Source organism: Phocoena phocoena, chromosome 1 (assembly GCF_963924675.1).
Source record: "Phocoena phocoena chromosome 1, mPhoPho1.1, whole genome shotgun sequence".
Lineage (NCBI taxonomy): Eukaryota > Metazoa > Chordata > Mammalia > Artiodactyla > Phocoenidae > Phocoena > Phocoena phocoena.
In genome coordinates this window covers 34,387,013-34,407,686 of record NC_089219.1, presented here as the reverse complement: position 1 = coordinate 34,407,686, position 20,674 = coordinate 34,387,013, and the positions used below count along the sequence as shown (strand labels likewise).

Genomic DNA, 20,674 nt, shown 5'->3' with positions numbered 1-20,674 from the left:
AAGTTCTGGCTAAGATAATTCATTATGATGGTGACAGTAAACAATAGATTTTCAGTGTAGACAAAACAGCCTTCTATTGGAAGAAGGTGCCATCTAGGACTTCCATAGCTAAAGAGAAGTACTGCCTGGCTGCAAAGCTTCAAAGGACAGGCTGACTCTCTTGTTAGGAGCTAATGTAACTGGTGGATTTAAGTTGAAGCCAGTGCTCATTTACCATTCTGACCACCAAGGTACATCTGCTAACAACATGGTTTACTGAATATGTTAAGCCTACTGTTGAGACTTACTGCTCAGAAAAAAGATTCCTTTCAAACTATTACTGCTCATTGAAATTGTACCTGGTCACCCAAGAGCTCTGGTGGAGATGTACAATGAGATTAATGTTGTTTTCATGCCTGCTAATAACACAACATCCATTGTGCAGCCCATGGATCAACAAACAATTTTGACTTTTAAACGTTACTATTTAAGAAATATATTTCATAAAGATATAGCTGCCATAGTGATTCCTCTGATGGATCTGGGCAAAGGAAATTAAAAGTGTTCTGGAAAGGATTCAGCATTCCATATGCTTTTAGGAACACTCATGAATTCACTGGAAGAGGTCAAACATCAACATTAACAGGAGTTTGGAAGTTGATTCCAACCCTCATGGATGGCTTTGAGGGGTTCTAGACTTCAGTGGAGGAGGTAACTGCAGATGTGGAGTGGGAACAGCAAGAGAACTAGAATTAAAAGTGGAGCCTGAAGATGGGACTGAACTGCTGCAAACTCTTGACAAAACTTTAATGGTTGAGGAGTAGCTTCTTAGGGGTGAGCAAAGAAAATGGTTTCTTGAGATGGAATCTACTCCTGGTGAAGGTGAAGATGGTTGAAACAACAGCAAAGGATTTAGAATATTACATAAACTTAGTTGAGAAAACAGCAACAGGGTTTGAGAGGATTGATTACACTATTGAAAGAAATTCTGTGGGTAAAATCCTATCAAACAGCATTGCATGCTACAGAGAAATTGTTCATGAAAGGAAGAATCAATTGATGTGGCAAACTTCATTATTGTCTTATTTTATTAAATTGCCACAGCTACCAGCAACTACTACCCTGATTAGTCAGCAGCCATCAACATTGGGGCAGGACCCTCCACCAGCAAAAAGATTATGACTAGTTGATGGCTCAGATGATGGTTAGTATTTTTTAGCAATGAAGTATTTTTAAATTAAGGTACATACATTGTTTTTTTTAGACATAATGATATTGCACACTTAATAGACTACAGTATAGTGTAAACATAACTTTTATATGAACTGGGAAACTAAAAAATTCATGACTTGCTTTATTGTGATACTCATTTTATTGCAGTGGTCTGCAGCCGAACCTGTGGTATCTCTGAGGTATGCCTGTTGTACTTTTGTTGGAATTCAGCATTGTATATTACTTAGAGAAACGTTTATGGGGAGCTTGCCTTGAAGTGAAGGAAGTGAAAGAGATTGATGTCAGTATGGCTTAGATAAGAGTTGGAGTTAGCTCCTGAATCAGGTGGAACAGGTGGCCTAGATAGTGGATTTAGCAGACATGAATTTCAAAACAGCCATTATAAATATGTTGAAAGAATTAAAATAAAACATATCCTAATAATGAATGAATGAATTGTAGAGCTGAAAAAATGCAATAACTAAATGAATAGTTCACTGAATGGCCTTAACAGAATATTGCATACAGCAGAAGAAAAGATCAATTGACCAGGAACATCTAAGAATTATAAATGTATGTGCCCAAAAGTAGAGCTTCAAAAAAACCAGACAAAAACTACAGAACTAAAAAGAGAAATCAACAAATGCACAAACTTTTAATTGTGTAGTTGATGTGGTATATTATATAAGTTTCAGGTACTCCATTTACAGTTGTTATAAAATATTGGCTATGTTCCCTGTGCTGTATAATATATCCTTGTAGCTTATTTATTTTATACATAGTAGTTCCAACCTCTTAAACCCCTACCCCTGTCTTGCTCGTCCCCACTTCCCTCTCCCCACTGGTAACCATTAGTTTGTTTTCTATATCTGTGAGTTTGTTTCTTTTTTTAATATTTACTAGTTTGTTTTATTTTTTTAGATTCCACATATAAGTGATAAAATACAGTATATGTCTTTCTCTGTTTTATTTCACTAAGCATAATAACCCTCCAAGTCTATCCATGTTGTTGCAAATGGCAAACTTTCATTCTTTTTTTATGGCAGAGTAGTATTCCATTGTGTATGTGTGCCACCTCTTCTTTATCCATTTCTATGTTGATGGGCACTTAGGTTGCTTCCATATCTTGGCCATTGTAAATAATGCTGCTATGAACATTGGGGTGCCTGTATCTTTTGAATTAATGTTTCCTTTCTTTTTTTTTTTTTTTTTGTGGTACGCAGGCCTCTCACTGCTGTGGCCTCTCCCGTTGCGGAGCACAGGCTCCGGACGCACAGGCTTAGTGGCCATGGCTCACGGGCCCAGCCGCTCCACAGCATGTGGGATCTTCCTGGACCAGGGCACAAACCCGTGTCCCCTGTATCGGCAGGCAGACTCTCAACCACTGTGCCACCGGGGAAGCCCTATGTTTTCACTTTTTTTAGTACATATATACCCAGGAGTGGAATTGCTGGATCACATGGTAGTTCTACTTTTAGCTTTTTTGGGGAACCTCCATACTGTTTTCCACAGTGGCTGCACCAATTTACAATCCCACCAACAGTGTACAGGAGTTTCCTTTTTTCCACATTCTCTCCAGCATTTGTTATTTGTGGTCTTTCTGATGATAGCCATTCTGACAGGTGTGAAGTGATATCTTGTGGTTTTGATTTGCATTTCCCTGATGATTAGTGAAGTTGAGCATCTTTTCATGTGCCTATTGGACATCTGTATGTCTTTGGAAAAATATTCAGGTCTTCTGCCCATTTTTTAATCAGGGTTTTTTTTTTTGATATTGAGTTGTATGAGCTGTTAAGTTGATATTAATCCCTTCTAAATGATGAAATTTTACAGACGTATGTTTTCTGACTAGCAGAATTAAATTAGGAATAAAAACCAAAAAGATGCTTAGAAAATCTCAAAAGTTTAGAAATTTATATAGTTTTAAAGTACCTCTGGGTCAAAGAAGAAATCATAAGGGTTATTAGAAAATATTTTGAGCTGAGTGATGAGAGCAGAAAATATCAAAATTTAAATGCTTTTAGTTGAAAAATAAGAAGGGTCCACACTCAATTACTTAAGCATGTATCTTAAGAAGTTAGAAAAATAAGAGCAAGGTGAGTCCAAAGTAAGTAGAAAAAAGGAAATAATAAAGGGAAATCAATAAAACAGAAAATGGACAAAAAAGCAATGAAACAAGAAGCTAAACAAGAAGCCAAAATATTTAAGAAACTCTTACCACCACCCCCCGTCCCCCACAAAAAAGTGGATGAAGGAACAGTTTTCAGTTTATTTCATGAGGTCACCATCACTATGATGGCAAAGAAATAATAAGAAAAGTACAGAACAATATCTTTGTGAACATAGACCCAATAATCTTTGAACATAGACCCAGTAATCTTTAACACAATATTAGCAAATTAAATTTATTGATACATGAAAAGGAGAATACATCATGACCAGGAGGGATTTGTCCCAGCAGTGCAATGCAGGTTAAAATTTAAAGACCTATTGATTTAACTCACCATGTGAGTAGAAGAAAACTGAAAAATCATGTTATCTCAAGTGTAGAAAAGTTTGACAAAATTTGACACTCATTCAGCACACTAGGAATAAAAAGGAATTTCCTTTATTTGATTAAAGGCATCTATAAAAAACCAAGTTTATATCATATTTAATGGTGAGACACTGAATGCTTTTCCTCTGAGGTTGAGAACAAACAAGAATGCTTGCATTCACTGTTATTCAACCTTCTGTTAGAGGTCCAAGCCAATGGAATAAGGCAAGAAAAAAATAGAAGACATCCAGGTTGAAAAAGAATAAGTAAAATTTTCTTTGTTTGCAAACAACTTTACTGCATATGTCGAAAATCCTAAGGAGTCTATGGAATAGCCACTAGAACTAATAAGTGAGTTTAGCAAAGTCACAAGATACAAGGTCAGTATAATTTTTTTATGCTACCAACTAATGGTTGGAAAATAAAACTATTTCATTTACAATAGCATCCAAAATAATGAAATACTTTAGGGATATGTTTTAACGAAATATATGCAGACATGTTTACTGAAAACTGTAAAACATTACCAAGAGAAATAAAACAAGACCTAAGTAAATGGAGAGATATAGCATGTTTGTGGAAAAGAGGACATATTGTTAGATGTCAGTCTTCCCCAAATTGATTTGTAGAGTTTAAAAGTCCTAGCAGATTCTTTTTCTTTCTTTCTTTCTCTCTTTTTTTTTTAAGAAATTGACAAGCTGTTTCTCATAGTCATGTGGAAATGCGAAGGACCTAGACCAGGCAAAACAATTTTGAAAAAAACCAAGGTTGTAGGACTTACAGTGCTTGATTTCAAGACTTTCTATATAGCTACAATAATCAAGACAAAATGGTATTAGCACAAGGGTAGACATGTAGATCAATGGAACAGACTAGAGTTCAGAAGTAGAGTCACATATATATTCATCTGATTTTTGATAGAGATGCCAGTGTAATTCAATGGGGAAAGGACATAGTCTTTTCAAGAAATAGTGTATACCTTGGTGAAAGAAAAATTTGTATTGGTCCTTACCTCACTCTTACACAGAAACTTAACTATGTATCTATCTCTGACAAAGGACTTGCTATTTAAAAAGTATTAAAAAAATCCTTGTAACACAAAAAACAAAAAATCTTATAAACCAAATAAAACATGCAGCAAAATTTATGAATAACTGCTTCACAAAGGATAATAATACATGGATGCCAATAAGCACTTGCAAAGATGCGTATCAACATTATTATGGAAATGCACACAAAAATCACTGAGGTACAACTATACATCCGCTAGGATGGCTGTAATTGAAAAGGCTTAAAATACCAAGTATTGGCAAAGACGTGGAGCAACTCGATTCTTACATTGCTAATAGTAGAAAATAGTGTGACGGTTTCGGTTTATTTATATGAAATTTTATAAAATGCAAAACTATAATAATAGGAAGCAGATGAGTAGTTGTATGGGATGGACATGTGGGGGCAAAGGAAGAGGGGTTGCTTGTTGAGTCACCACACAGAGGAGCTTTTTAGGGTGATGGAAATGTTCTTTATCTTGATTTTGGTGTTAGTTGCGTGCATGTATACATTTGTCAAAACGCCTTTAACTGTATGCTTAAAATGGGTGCACTTTATTTTTTTAAAAATATACTTAAGTAAAGTTGACTTGAAAAAATAAAACCAGAAAACAGAAAACTCTTGTTTCTTACTTGCTCCACATAAGCCTAGAGGAGTAGGCCCTACTCTGGGAAGGAATGTGTGTTTGTTGATTGGCTGTATTTAAGCAGTTCAGTTTCTGCGAGAAATATTGTTTAATATGGAAGAGAAAAGGTAGCTGCTTTTTAAAGGTAGCTGAAAAGGATTTTTTGTGTGTGTGGTAAAATATATATAACATAAAATTTACCATTGTAATCATTTTTTTTTCTGATTAACTTTTTTTTCCCACATCTTTATTGGAGTATAATTGCTTTATTTATAATGTTGTGTTAGTTTCTGCTGTACAACAAAGTGAATCAGCTGTATGTATACATATATCCCCATATCCCCTCCCTCTTGAGCCTCCCTCCCACCCTCCCTATCCCATCCTCTAGGTCATCACAAAGCATTGAGTTCATCTCCCTGTTGTAATCATTGTTGTTAAGTGTATAGTTCAGTGGCATTAAGTCCATTAATACTGTTGTGCAACCATCACCACCATCCATCTCCAGAAGTTGTTCATCTTCCCAAACTGAAACTCTGTACCCATTAAACAATAGTTCGCCATCCTCCCTCCCCCCAGCTCCTGGCAACCACCATTCTACTTTCTGTCTTTATAATTTTGACTGTCTAAGGTACCTCATGTAAGTAGAATTACAAAGTATTTTCCTTTTTGTGACTGACTTGTTTAACTCAGCATGTCTTCAGGGTTTACTCATGTTATAGCATACATGTGTCAGAATTTCCTTCCTTTTAAAGAGTGAATAATATTCCATTGTATGTGTGTACCATATTTTATTTATATGTTCATCCATCGATTGACACTTGGGTTGCTTTCACATTTCAGCTATTGTGAATAACTTGCTATGAACATGAGAGTACAAATATCTGTTCAAGTCCTTGCTTTTGATTCTTGGGTATATACCTTAAAGTGAAATTGATACATCATACGGTAATTTTATGTTTAAGTTTTTGAGCAACTGCCATACCATTTTCCACAGTAGCTGTACCACTTTATATTCCCACTAGCTATGCACAAAGGTTCCAGTTTCTCCACATCCCTGCCAGCACTTGTTATTTTCTGTTTTATGGATCATAGATGTCCTAATGGGTATCAAATGTTACCTTGCAGTTTTGATTTGTGAAGGGAAGTTTTAAGTCATTTAATCCAAACCATTGAGTTCACAGATGAAACTCGGATAATAGGTTAGCAAGAGCCACTAGGTGGAAGATTTTACAATTTCTTTTGTGAATCATTTCAATTGCTTTTGCATTTGAGCATTCAGGGGTTTTTTTTTGTTTTTTTTTTAAGTATAGTTGATTTATAGTGTTATGTTAGTTTCCGGTGTACAGCAAAGTGATTCAGTTATACATATGTGTTCTTTTCTATTATGGTTTATTACAGGATATTGAATATAGTTCCCTAGTGTTATATGATAGGACCTTGTTGTTTATCTATTTTATATATAATAGTTTGCATCTGCTAGTCCCAAACTCCTATTCCAATCCTCCCCTGCCCTACTTCCACCTTGGCAACCACAAATCTGTTCTCTATATGAGTCTGTTTCTGTTTTGTAGTTAAGTTCATTTGTGTCACATTTTAGATTCCACGTAACAGTGATATCATATGGTATTTGTCTTTCTGACTTAACTTAGTATGATAATCTCTAGGTCTATCCATGTAGCTGCAAATGGCATTATTTCATTCTTTTTTATGGCTGAGTAATATTCCATTGTATATGCATAACACATCTTCTTTATCCATTCATCTGTCAGTGGACATTTAGGTGGTTTCTCTGTCTTGGCTATTGTGAATAGTGCTGCTATTAACATAGGGGTGTATGTATCTTTTCGAAATACAGTTTTGTTCAGATATATGGGCATTCAGGGTTTTGTAAGTACATAATGGATGGGTTAGGCTTATGAACGATTTTCTTCTCTTTTGTTGATCTATTTGTGATAAGCTACAGCCAATTATATTTTGTGTGGAAGGACAGATACATATTTGTTTTTGTAGTTTTATTAAAATGTTTAATAACAAATCAGTGAAATGTTTGGACAGTGAGTGGTTTCCCAGATTAATACAAATATACACAACCATGCAAAGCAAACTAAATACTGAAATTCATCATTTCCATAAACAGTGGTTTTTAAACTGTTGTCCAGTGAGTTTGGGTATTTTTCTTCCTGCTTCAGTTTCAACTTCAGCAACAACTGAGTGTAGCACATTTTCCTGCTTTGTTTATTTTGCAACTTGCTAGCCTGAACCATACTCATAACCGTACTCATACTCATAATTAGTGCTTAACATTTTACATGGTTCTTGGCAAGTTTACATCAGGTCCGGTAGGCTCATTAGCTGAAATGCAGAAAAGATAACATGGAAGAATGCCCCAGTATGGCTGTGTGTGAAGTGAGTGCTGAGTTCATATACTGCCTAGATTAGGACCTGGGGAGGCCTGGCATTATACCCTGTACTCTGACATTCTTGGCACAATTTGTTGAACATCTTCCCCCACCCCCACCCCACCCCCGCCATTTTAACACATGTTTATTGAGTACTTGCTCTGTGTCTGATTCTATCGTGCACTGTGGATATAGGAATGAGTTTCTACACTTAAGAAACTTGTAGCCTAGAAGGGATACAGACCTGTAAATAAAATTGTAATGTTAAGTGCAGACAATCATCTAAATGTATAAATGGTATAGAGATCTTGCAGAGGGAGAGAGAAATGAATTCTTGAGTATTGTAGGAGGATCAGAGAAGGATTCCTTTAGATAACATCTGAGCTAAGTTTTGGAGGTAGAGTATGAGTTTGTCAGTGGTAAGGTGGATATTATAGGCAAGGAGATAAGTATGTAGGACAGGCACAGATGCATGAAAGAACATGATATATTTAAGGAGATAATTCATGTTGGGCACAAAGTGTGAAAATTGATAGATGAAAGCTGTATTTCCCCTTGTTGTCAAATATTGCCTGAAAAACCAGCTTAGGAAGATTAATGAAACGATAGAGGCAAAGAACATGATTCTGGTCCTGACTCTCAAATCCTTGGTTGAACAGACCACTTTTATTTTTCTGAGCTTTGGTCTCATTTGTATATGTGCAAACTATATGATCTATGCTTTTCAAGTTATTTTTCAAGGGAGTCACAATTTCTGAGTGCCTGGAACACAGTAGGTCCTCAGTATGTATTTTCGAAAGAGTGATCTGAGAACTTGTATCAAAACGTAAGAGAAGATAAATAGTTAAAATTAACTGTGATAGAATAAGCAATAAAAGATTTATGTACAGACCATTGCACTTATTGTTTTAAAACGTGGTCAAGAAAGTTGTTTTTATAAATTGTTTCACTTACCTGTTTAGTTTTGTGAGGTCCCAGGGTGCAGAAACTACATATAAAACAAAATTCTGTTAGACTTGAATGTCATATGCTGTTGTAATTATCTTATATGTTCAATTAAGAATTAGTATATATATATATATATATATATATATATATATATATATATATGTTTTAAATGTGTTCGGTTGATCATTTCCCTTTTTAATTTGGCTGTGGCAGATTTCTTGGACTTGGCTTCTTCAGATTGTGATTTTTTCCTCTCTTTAATAACATAGTTATAAATGGACTTTTTTTTCTTGTATAAGCTTTACTTTTCTCCATTCAAAACTAGTATTTCTTCTCATGCTACTTTTCCATTGTTGTAACTGCAGAATGTTTGCTTTTGAAGCAGAGGATTGTGAAAGTCCATTTTAATGTTACAGAGTTCCTGTAAAATACTGTTAATATAATTTATTTCTTTACCTTTAGGGGTCCTATTGGGCAATAGACACCAATCCGAAGGAAGATGCGCTGCCTACTCGGCCAAAGAAGAGAGCACGATCTGTAGAACGGGTAAAAGCTCTTTATCACATATTTAGTGTGATGGGGTTATTATGTCAGAAATATAGATCTTAAAAGTTCATTTCCAGTAATACAGTAAGTATAACTGTAATGAAGGTAATATTTTATTTGGATAGCATTTTCTATTTTTTCAAAGCACTTTCAGACTTATTATTTGATCTCAACAACTCTTGAGTGAGGTGGGCAGTTTAGGAATTAAGTAAAAGGGGTTTTGTTTGTTTGTTTGTTTTGTAATTAGGGCACAGCTGTTGTTTAACTGAGGGAGAATCCAGGTCTCTTGAGTTTTAATTGGTACTCTTTACTCTGTGTCTACACCACTGAGGACTGGTTTTATATAACAAAACCGTTCCCTTTCACTGAAGATAATCGTTCTGATTATATTGAATTTTCCTGATTATCCTCAAAATGTTTTTTCCTGCTTCCAACCATGTAATAATTATTTTGTACACAGAGTCTCTAAGGACCTCAAGCTGAGTTTAAGTTGGGATTGGGTGAGCCATGAGGTATAGCAGCAGTGGGATTTAGTCAGGCAGATTTATGGTGCCAGCAGAGGGAATTCAGTTACTCCAGTTACTAAGCTCTGCAGAATTAGAAGTGAACTCTTAGGTCAGAACACTTTTTGGTTTTATACAAACCAAAATTTAAAAAGATAAAAGTTTAGTATTGGTGGCATAGTCTTCTGATAATAGAGTTTTAAGGCTGAGATACGTATGTAAAAATTTGAGAGGGAATGAATCTCACTTACTGCCCTCCATCTTTTGCTTTTTAAAACATATTGAGCACATGGACTTTAATTGTGTGAAAAAGTGGAGTATAAAATGTTTAGCATCTATTGCCAGATTTTAAAGGAAGAGGAGAATCCACATTGTTTAACCCAGAGCATTAGCAAGGATGTATATCTTGAAGGGCTGAGGAATTGTGGTCTTCTCTACCATTTGCTCTCTTCTTCTGAAGTTCCTGGAACTTGAATTATTTTTGGAAATTTGAATTCTTAGTTGGGTTGACAACTGGGCATTCCTTTTGGATATTAAGCCTGACTTTTTTTCTGTTGCTTTGTTTCATAGTTCTTAGAGCAATACTTCTTTATTTCTGAGAGCCCTCTTTTTTTCCTGAAGACCATATTGTCAGTTTTATAATGGAAGTCTATATAGAAATATAGAATTCTGATTACAGAATTATGTTTTATGTATGTTCTTGAATGTACATTTTGGACATATATTTTCTGTATTTATTTCCTGCTGTTTATCTTTTTATCTTTTAAGTTTAAAGCATGTAAAATCTTCAACAATTTGCCTTTGTAGTGTAGTTCCATAATATATCTAGTACCAGAGCCTTTCAGTTAGTATATTGATATTTATTTTGGCTTGAGCTATGTGTTGGTTGCTACTGTAGGAGAGAAACCTATAGAAAGAGAACAGCTGTAATCAGAGTATGTCTAAACAGGGAGACAGATATTGTTTAACAAACACTCTGAAAGATACTCTTCTTACAAAACATAATTTGGTGTCCTGATAAACTGATATGTCTATTTTTTTAGAGGCTTTGGGGGGTTAGTATTTTTATTAGGACAGAGTTTGTATTTAAGTAACCATTGGGTTATCTAAGGAAATGCCTAAGATGGTCAAATAGTACGATTTTTAAACATTTAAAAGTTTTGTCAAAAACGAAACATGACCCGTAAGTTGAAACTTCAAAGGATTTAAAAATGCAGATGGTAAATATGTTGACGTCCCTAAAATTTCCTTATTAAATTTTTGAAATGTTACTTCTTTGTCCATGTGTAAATATCAGAGTTACATGTGAAACATCAAAGTATTTCACACATTTTTGAAGAGAGAAGAGCTTTTCATGTAAAGAGAAGCAATTTTTAAAAATGCAAGTAACAGTATCTTTATGTCTTAAATGAAAATTAAAGCCTGATTGTTATCTCCAGTCTAGTATTCTTAATGCAGTTGTCTGGACTGCCTTCCTGTGCCCTCCGTTTACATGAACACAAACCCTTGTTCTCTCTTGGCCTTGTGGTAATCCTTTCTTTTTCTTAATCCTTGAATAATGTAAATGCCTTTCATTTTCCTTTTTCTGATTTCTTTCATCTTGTTACCATGTTTTCTTTATTTATCATAAAGTAGACCTGAAGACCTAAAAAGAATTATTGATAAAGTTTAGCATGGTGAAGATGAGTGGGCTCCTTGACTAGGAGTCCTGTGTTTTTCTTCTGGCTTTACAATTTACTTCTTCTGTGACTTCTGGCAAGTTGTTAGATTTTTTGAGCTTCAGTATTCTCAGCTATTTTAAAGGAAAAGATAAAAATCTTAAGAGCTGCTGTGGACTGAATGTTTGTGTTTCCCCCAAATTCTTATGTTGAAACCCTCATCCCAGTGTGATGGTATTTGGAGGTGTGGCCTTTGGTAGGTAATTGGATCAGGAATATGAAGCTCTCGTAAATGGGATCAGTGCCCTTGTAAGAATAGCCAGAGAGCTGGCTAGCTGTTTTCTAGCATGTGAGAATAGCAATGAAGATACCTGCAAGAAGGCTTTTACCAGAACCTGACCGTGCTGGCACCATGATCTTGGACTTCCAGCCTCCAGAACTGTGAAAAACAAATTTCTTTTGTTAATAAGCCACCCAGTTTATGGTATTCTGTTACAGCAACCTGAACTAAGATAACAGCATAATAATAATAATGATAATTGAGTTTATGTGCTAGATTTTTTCTTAAAGAATTTTATGTATATTAACTCATGTAATTTTTATAGTAACTCCAAATGATGAAACCGATAGGCACGGATGTTGTTATCCAAGGGTACAAAGGACAATAAGTACCAAGGCCAGGATTATGAACTCAGGTAGTCTGCCTTCAGAGTCTATGCTGTTTACAGCTGTGTTATACTGCCACTAGTATTTGCTGTGCTGAAGATGACAAGACTGAGTTAGATTTCTTTTTATATATGCATATCTTATTGTGAGATAATGGGCCTTTATTTATTTTTGGATTTGAATACTAATTTTTTTCTTCAATGTTATTTAAATTTTTTTTAAATTGAAGTATAGTTGATATGTACTATTATATTAGTTTCAGGTGTATGACATAATGATTTAGTATTTTCATAGATTATACTCCATTTAAAGTTACTACAAAGTAATGGCTGTATTCCCCTGTGCTGTACAATATATCCTCGTTGCTTATTTACTTTATACATAGTAGTTTCTATCTCTTAATCCCATACCCCTATCTTGCCCCTCCCCACTTCCCTCCCCTCACTGGTAACCACTAGCTTTTTCTCTGTATCTGTGAGTCTATTTCTGTTTTGTTGTATACATTCATTTTATTCTTTAGATTCAACATGTAAGTGATGACATAGAATATTTGACCTTTTTCACTAAGCATAATACCCTATGGGTTTATTCACATTGTTGCAAATGGCAGAATTTCATCATTATTATTATTTTTTATAAATTTATTTATTTTTAAAATTTATTTATTTTGGCTGCGTTGGGTCTTCGTTGCTGCGCGCGGGCTTTGTCTAGTTGCAGCGAGCGGGGGCTACTCTTAGTTGCGGTGCGCAGGCTTCTCATTGCAGTGGCTTCTCTTTGTTGTGGAGCACTGGCTCTAGGCACGCGGGCTTCAGTAGTTTGGCATGCGGGCTCAGTAGTTGTGGCTTGCAGGCTCTAGAGCAGAGGCTCAGTAGTTGTGGTGCATGGGCTTAGTTGCTCCGCAACATGTGCGGTCTTCCCGGACCAGGGCTCGAACCTGTGTCCCCTGCATTGGCAGGTGGATTCTTAACCACTGCACCACCACAGAAGTCCCTCATTCTTTTTTTTATTTTATTTTTGCAGTACGCGGGCCTCTCACTGTTGTGGCCTCTCCCGTTGCGGAGCACAGGCTCCGGACGCGCAGGCTCATTGGCCATGGTTCACGGGCCCAGCCGCTCCGCGGCATGTGGTATCTTCCCGGACCGGGGCATGAACCTGTGTCCCCTGCATCGGCAGGTGGACTCTCAACCACTGCACCACCAGGGAAGCCCCCTCATTCTTTTTTATGGCTGGGTAATATTCCATTATACATAATACCTGTATGCATATATATATGTATACATGTATAATGGAGTATTTTATATGTATATCTCCCACTTCTTTATCCATTCATCTATTGGACAATTAGTTTGCTTCCATATCTTGACTATTGTAAATAATGCTGCTATGAACATTGGGGTGCATATATCTTTTCAAATTAGTGTTTTTGTTTTCTTCAGATGTATACCCAGGAGTGGAATTGCTGGATCATATGGTAGTTCTCTGTTTTAGTTTTTTGAGGAACTCCATACTGTTTTCTATAGTGACTGCACCAATTTACAATCTCACCAGCAGCATTCTAGGGTTCCTTTTTTTCCCACATCCTTGCCAACATTTATTTGTAGACTTTCTGATGATAGTTATTTTGACAGGTGTGCAGTGATATCTCATTGTGGTTTTGATTTGTATTTCTCTGATTAGTGATGTTGAGCATTTTTTCATGTGCTTGTTGGCCATCTGTATATCTTTGGAAAAGTGTCTATTCAGGTCTTCTGACCATTTTTTAATTGGGTTGTTTGTTTTTTTGATGTTGAGTTGTATAAGCTCGTTTATATATTTTGGGTATTAACCCCTTATTGGTCATATCATTTACAACTTTTTTCTCCCATATAGTAGGTGGTCTTTTTGTTTTGTTGATGGATCCTGTTTATTTTTTTAATTTTTGGCCTTAGGAGACAGATCCCAAATAATATTGCTATGATTTATCTCAAAGAATGTTTTGCCTGTGGTCTTTTCTAGGAGTTTTATGGTTTTTGATTTTACATTTAGGTCTTTAATCCATTTTGAGTTTATTTTTGCATATGATGTGAGGAAATGTTCTAATTTCATACTTTTTACATGTAGCTGTCCATTTTCCTGGCATCATTTATTGAAGAGACTCTTTTCTCTATTGTATATTCTTGTCTCCTTTGTTATAGATTAATTGACCATAGTGTATGGATTTATTTCTGGGCTCTGTGTTCTGCTCCATTGATCTATGTGTCTGTTCTTGTCTCAGTACCATGCTGTTCTGATTACTCTAGCTTTGTAGTATAGTTTGAAGCCAGAGAGTGTGATTCTTGAGCTTTGTTTTTTTTTCTCAAGATTGCTTTGGCAATTCAAGGTCTTTTGTGGTTCCATATAAATTTTAGGATTAGTTGTTCTACTTCTAAAAAAAATGTCGTGGATATTTGATAAGAATTGCATTAAATCTGTAGGTTGCTTTGTAGTGTGACCATTTTACCAATATTAGTTCTTCCAATCCAGGAACACAGCATATCTTTCCATTTCTTTGTATCATCTTCAAACCTTCATCAATGTTTTACAGTTTTCAGAGTATAGGTATTTCACTTCCTTGGTTAAGTGTATTCCTAGGTGTTTTATTCTTTTCGATGCAATTTTAAATGGGGTTGTTTTCTTGCATTCTCTTTCTGAGAGTCATTGTTAGTGTATAGAAGAGCAATAGATTTCTGTATATTAATCTTGTATCTTACAACTGAATTCATTTATTCTAATAGTTTTTTTGCTGGAGACTTTAGGATTTTCTATGTATAGTATGATGTTATCTGCAAGTAGTGACAGTTCTACTTATTCCCTTCCAGTTTGGGTGCCTTGGTTTTTTTGTTTGCTTTTTCTTGTTTGCTTGCTGTGGCTAGGACTTCAGTACTGTGTGTAATAGAAGTGGCAAGAGTAGGCATTCTTTTCTTGTTCCTGATTTTAGAGGAAAGGCTTTCAGCTTTTCACTATTGAGTACGACGTTGGCTTTGAGTTTGTCATGCATGACCTTTTTATGCTGAGATATTTTCTCTCTATACCAGCTTTGAAGAGAGATTTTATCATGAGTGGATTTGAATTTTGTCAAATGCTTTTGTGTGTGTGTTTTTATATGTTGTTGAATTCAGTTTGCTAATATTTTGTTGAGTATTTTTGCATCTATATTCATCAGAGATATTGGCCTGTAATTTTCTCTTTTTGTAGTGTCTTTGTCTGGTTTTGGTTAATGGTCCTTGATTTTGAGAGACTCCCCCACATTTAATCTTCATATATATATATAATTGTCATAAATATTATTATAAATGACAGAGCACATTACTGAGTAATTAATCAACATGTTAGATCAAACAGTGGTAACTAAAGTGACTCAAAATATCAGTAGATAATGCTGCCCTGGAAAGGCCTATAGGAAGAGGAGTGAGACTTAGAATTTGATACAGAAGTGTAAGTTTTTGGCATGGGAAATAGCAAATGATGGGGGACTTCCCTGGGTCCAGTGGTTAAGACTCAGCGCTTCCACTGCAGGGGGGGGCACAGTTCATTGCTGGTCAGGGAACTAAGATCCCACATTGTTACATAGAATGGCTTTGTTGTTTGAGTGATCCCCCACTGTGCGCCTTCCTTCTCTGAGACTGAGTCTGAATGAGGGAGGGTTCAGTTAAAGGTATAAGTGAGCAGAGGAAGGAATGCAGTCTACATACTTATTCTTAGAATGGAAAAAAACATTTATTTCAATTGGGCAAGCATACTGAGTGTACATTAGGTGGGAGGCACTACATGTTGCCTCCAGGAGATATGTAGAAATAGAATTTCTTTTTAAAGCAGGAGAAATGTTACACAGAGTTGTAGACCAGAAAGTGTTTCATAAGGGGTTATTTTGATCAGAGATTTAGTTCTGTTTTTTACAGTACCATTGAGAGATAGTTTATGTACAATTAATTGAATATTTAAAGTTTACAGTTTGAGGATTTTTGACACGTGAAGTTATTAGTAGTTGACACTATGAACATTTCTGTCATACCCAAAAGTTTCCTCATGCCCCTTTGTAACATGTGCCTCCCTCCATTCTTATCCCCAGGCAACCTGATCTGGGGAGAATTGACATCTTAACAATATTATTTCAAGCCATGGAAGTGTTGTATCTTTCTATTAATTATGTCTTTAATTTCTCTCAGGAATGTTTTTTAGTTTTCAGTGTAGAGGATTTGGATGTTTCCAGTTAGATTTAATCCTGAATATTTTGGATTTGGATGCTATATATTTTAAAATCCAGTTGCTTGCTACTAGTAATAAAGATGTATTTAATTTTTGTATATTAACCTTGTATACTACAATCTTGTTAGTTCTAGTATTTTTTAAAGTTGCCTTGGGATTTTCTATATAAACAATTATGTCATCTGCAAATAGACACTTTTCCTGTGCCTTTCCTTTCTCCTCCCCTGTCCCTTCCTAGAATCTTATTGCAGTGATCAGAGTCTAGTACAGTGTTGACTAGAAGTGGTGAAAGTGGGCCTCCAGCCTTATTTCCATTCTTAGGAAGAAACTGCTCAGTCTTTCACCACTAAGTGTGACATAAGCTGTAGGGCTTTTGTAGATGCCATTTATCACGTTGAGGAAGTTCTCTAGTAAGCCCAGTTTGGTGAGAGTTTTATTCATGAATGGGTGTAGAATTCGTTAACTGTTTTTTCTGTACCATCGAATTGGTTATATGCCTTTTCTTTATTCTGTTTGCATGTTGAATAACATTGATTGTATTTGGAATGTTAAACCTTGTATTCCTTGGATAAACCCTTACTGAGTCATGCTATATTATCCCTTTAATGTATTGCTGGATTCATTTTCTTAATATCTTAAGTGTTTTTGCATCTGTGTTCATGAAGGACATGGATTTATAATTTTCTTTCTTTGTAATGTCGGCTGAAAAAAAATGCACAACGTTAAAGTTGAGAATTATATTTTATTTGGTGGACTTGATGAGGGCTTAAGCCCTGGAGGCAGCTTCTCAGATAGCTTAGAGGGACTGCTCTGAGGAGGTAAGGGAGGAGCCAGGATATATAGTTTTTGCAACAAAAACCAGGTAGTTGGGACATCAAAAGATTACTGTTAATTAAAGAAAACTTGACATCTCAAGTTAATGAATTTAGTGCTTTTCTGTATATGGGAAGATGCAAGAGTCTGGGCTCATTGAAATCATTCCTTTGATGTGCACCTTAACTATCTCGGGCTAGTGTCCTGTTTTTCTCCAGATTCACCTCAAGGTGCACATTTGAGGGTGGCTGATGGCTTGATGGCCTCAACATCCTTTGTTTACTGATATGGCTGGTGATATTTTTCATCTGCAGTAGTATCTGTCAGGTTTTGATGTTAGGGTTGTACTGGTCTCATAATATTGGTTGGGCCATTTTCCTTCTCTTTTCTGAACATGTTTCTGTAGTTTGGTATATCGTCCTTGAATGTTTGAGAAAATTCATCAGTGAAACCATCTGGACCTGAAGTTGTTTTTATGTGGGAAGGTTTTTGATATTTATTTGTTATGGGACTGTTCAAATTTTCTCTTTTTATTCCAGTTTTGGTAAATTGTATGCTTAAGAAATTTGTCCCTTTCATCTAAGTTGTTGAATTTATTGGTGTAAAGTGGATCATAATATTCTCTTCTAATATTTATAGAATCTGTAGTAATAAATCCTCTTTCATTTTTGATATTGATGATTTGTTTTCTCTTTTTTTCTTCATTTGGTATAGCTAAAGGTTTGTTGATTTTGTTTGTCTTTTCAAAGAACTAGGTTTTGTCTTTAAAAAATTTTTTCTGTTGCTGGTTTTCTGTTTTATTTCTACTTTTATCTTTATCATTTACTTCTTTCTAGTTACCAGTTTTTCTTATTAATATTTCTAGCTTCTTCAGTTTCCAGCTTAAATAATTGATTTGAGACCTTTCCTCTTTTGTAATATAAGAATTCAAAGCTGTAGGTTTACCTCTAAGCACTGCTTTAACTGCATCTCACAAATTTTGGTATTTGGCATTTTCATTATCATTTAATTCAAAATATTAAAAAAATTCTCTTTTGAGTCTTCTCTGACCCATGGATTACTTTTTCCAAATATTCCAAATATTGGGTTTTCCTAGGTATCTTACTGTTTTATAATATAATTGTTTTTTCATTTCAGTCTGTACATATTTATTGGGACTTGTGCTGGGACTCAGCATGTGCTGTATCTTGGTGAATGTCTGTGTGCACTTGAAAAGAATATGTGTTCTACAGTTGTTCAATATAGTGTTCTCTAATATCAATTAGATCAAGGCATTTACTAATTCCTGTTCTTTTTCTTTACTGATTTTTGTTAGTTTTTGCTTCATATATCTTGAAGCTCTGTTATTAGTCTCATTTGAAGTTGTGACTCTCGTAGGCTGCATTTAGCTTAGTCTTGCTTTTTTAACATCTTTTTGACAATCTCTGCCTTTTTATTGGAGTGTTTAGACCATCAACATTAAGGCAGTTGTCACCGGCAAAATGGGTGATTTCCTCAGTTCTTGCCCTTCTTGAGGGAAAGAATTTAGTCAAGAAGGCATAGAACAGTTTTAAGTAGCAAGAGTGTTGTTAAGTAGAGCGAAAGTACACTCCTGAGAAAGGATGAAAGCGGGCTGTCTGGAAATGAGAAGCAGCCTCATGATGGGGTAGGGTTGGGTTTTTTAGAGTGGTGTTTCCTCCCTGTGTCTTGCATCATTTGACTGACAGCTTTAGGTTACATCACTTTTCTCCTAGTGCGCAGGTGCTTACTCATAAGCACCCAAGTGAAACCCACAGTGGGGGGCGGGGATGCAAAAACTGTAATGCTAATTTATTATCTATAAAGCATAATGAACCCTATGTTACCTTGAGTCACCTTTTAGGTCTTGGTGTGCCTGCGCCAACCTGTGCTGGTGGTTTTATCTTGCTTGGTCCTGATATGGCTGGAAACCTAGTGGTGGTCCTTGACCACAAGAGGGAGGACTCTGGGTGTGCTCCAGTCACCAGTGTCCAGGTGGGGCAGGGAAAGATGAACCATCCAGGGTGGGGCGGGACCCCCTCCTGTCTGACTAGCTACCTAACATAATTATCGATATTGTTATTAATGTAATTAATGATATTGTTTTCTGTTTGATATCTCATAAGCAGGTAGGGGGTCCCCAGAGAAAGAGAACCAGACATGGCTTTCTTGACATAAGAAAAAGCATTTTTGGCCTAAGCCATTTTGTGATCTAAGCCTGGCCATAATGCTTGCTCTTGAACAGGTCTCAGTAATAATTATCTTTAAGAGAACAAAAGAACAAACTGTTACCAGTCATAAGTGACAATAGCAAAGATAATAAATCAGTTGTAACATTCCCAGTTCTGTTTCAAAGGCTAGCCCGAGTGCTTTCTTGGGCTGTTTTTGCAGAATTTAAACCCCTCTGGCAGGCGCTCAAGTACCAGATCAACTGGAACCTAAGGGAGGATGATGTTGACCTTTTCTGACCCTTCAGTCAAGTGACTTCAGTCAAGTAAAGGTTGGACTCTCTGGCCCCACCCCCCCATCCCCTTCATGAATATGCATGTACCCTTAGCTTAAAACTTGCTTCACTTTTGCTGTTGGCAGAGACACTGCTTTGGGAAAGATCCCCTTACTTGCTGCAAGTAATAAATCCTTCCTTCTCCCACTCTTTGCCTTGGTTGTGTCTTTTAGCTCTACACCCACCAAGAGGCGAACCCAGTTTTTCTGGTAACACTCTGTATTTTTAGTTCCTTTTTTCCACCTTTCTTGCCTTTTAGATTGTTTGGATATATTTTTGTATTCTTATCTACTGGCTTTTTAGGTATACCTCTTTTTATATTTATATATTGGGATTTCAGTATATATTCCTAACCTTCTGCAGTCTATTCAGAGTTAATATTGTACATATAAAATGTAGAGATCTTCCAATCATATATGTCTCCTTTGTCCCTTTCCTCACCTTCCCCCATAGTATTACCTCTGTGTATACTGATAATCTTAGAAGACAGTGTTATAAGTTTTGCCTTAAATAAAGATACGTGATTTTTAAAACCTAAGAGAAAACAGTGGTCTTTTAAATTTACATAGATATTTACCATTTCTGGTGCTTTCATTCCTCAAGGTCCAAGTTTCCCTCTGCTATAATTTCCCTTTAGCCTAATGAACTTTCTTATGTTGTAGATCTCCTGGCAACAAATTCTCTTAGTTTTCCTTTTCTGAAAATGTGCCTTCCTAAATAATATTTTTGTTAGATATACAGCCTAGGTATTTTTTTTCCTTTCAGTATTTCAACGATATTCACTAATGACCTCCATTATTTTTATAAGAAATTCAGACATTTTCCAATCAGTGTTTTTTCTTTATGTGATATGCCATTATTCTCTGCCTGCTTTCTACCTTTATTTTTCAACAGTTCAGTTATGATATATCCAAGTGTGATTTTTCTTTTAATTTATCCTGATGGAGGTTTACTGAGCTTCTTGGGTCTGTAAATTTGTCTTTCGGTAAATTTCCGAAGTGTTCAGTCATCATTT

The 20,674-nt window shown here is 35.7% G+C and overlaps 1 protein-coding gene across 1 annotated transcript in view; it reads left to right on the top strand.

Moving 5' to 3' along the window:
• FOXJ3 (forkhead box J3) overlaps window positions 1–20,674 on the top strand; it is an 85,650-nt gene that overhangs the window by 27,262 nt on the left and 37,714 nt on the right. Inside the window, exon 3 of the mRNA XM_065883547.1 lies at window positions 9,212–9,295. Coding sequence (XP_065739619.1) covers window positions 9,212–9,295 — 84 coding nt within the window. The remainder of the gene's footprint in view (window positions 1–9,211; window positions 9,296–20,674) is intronic.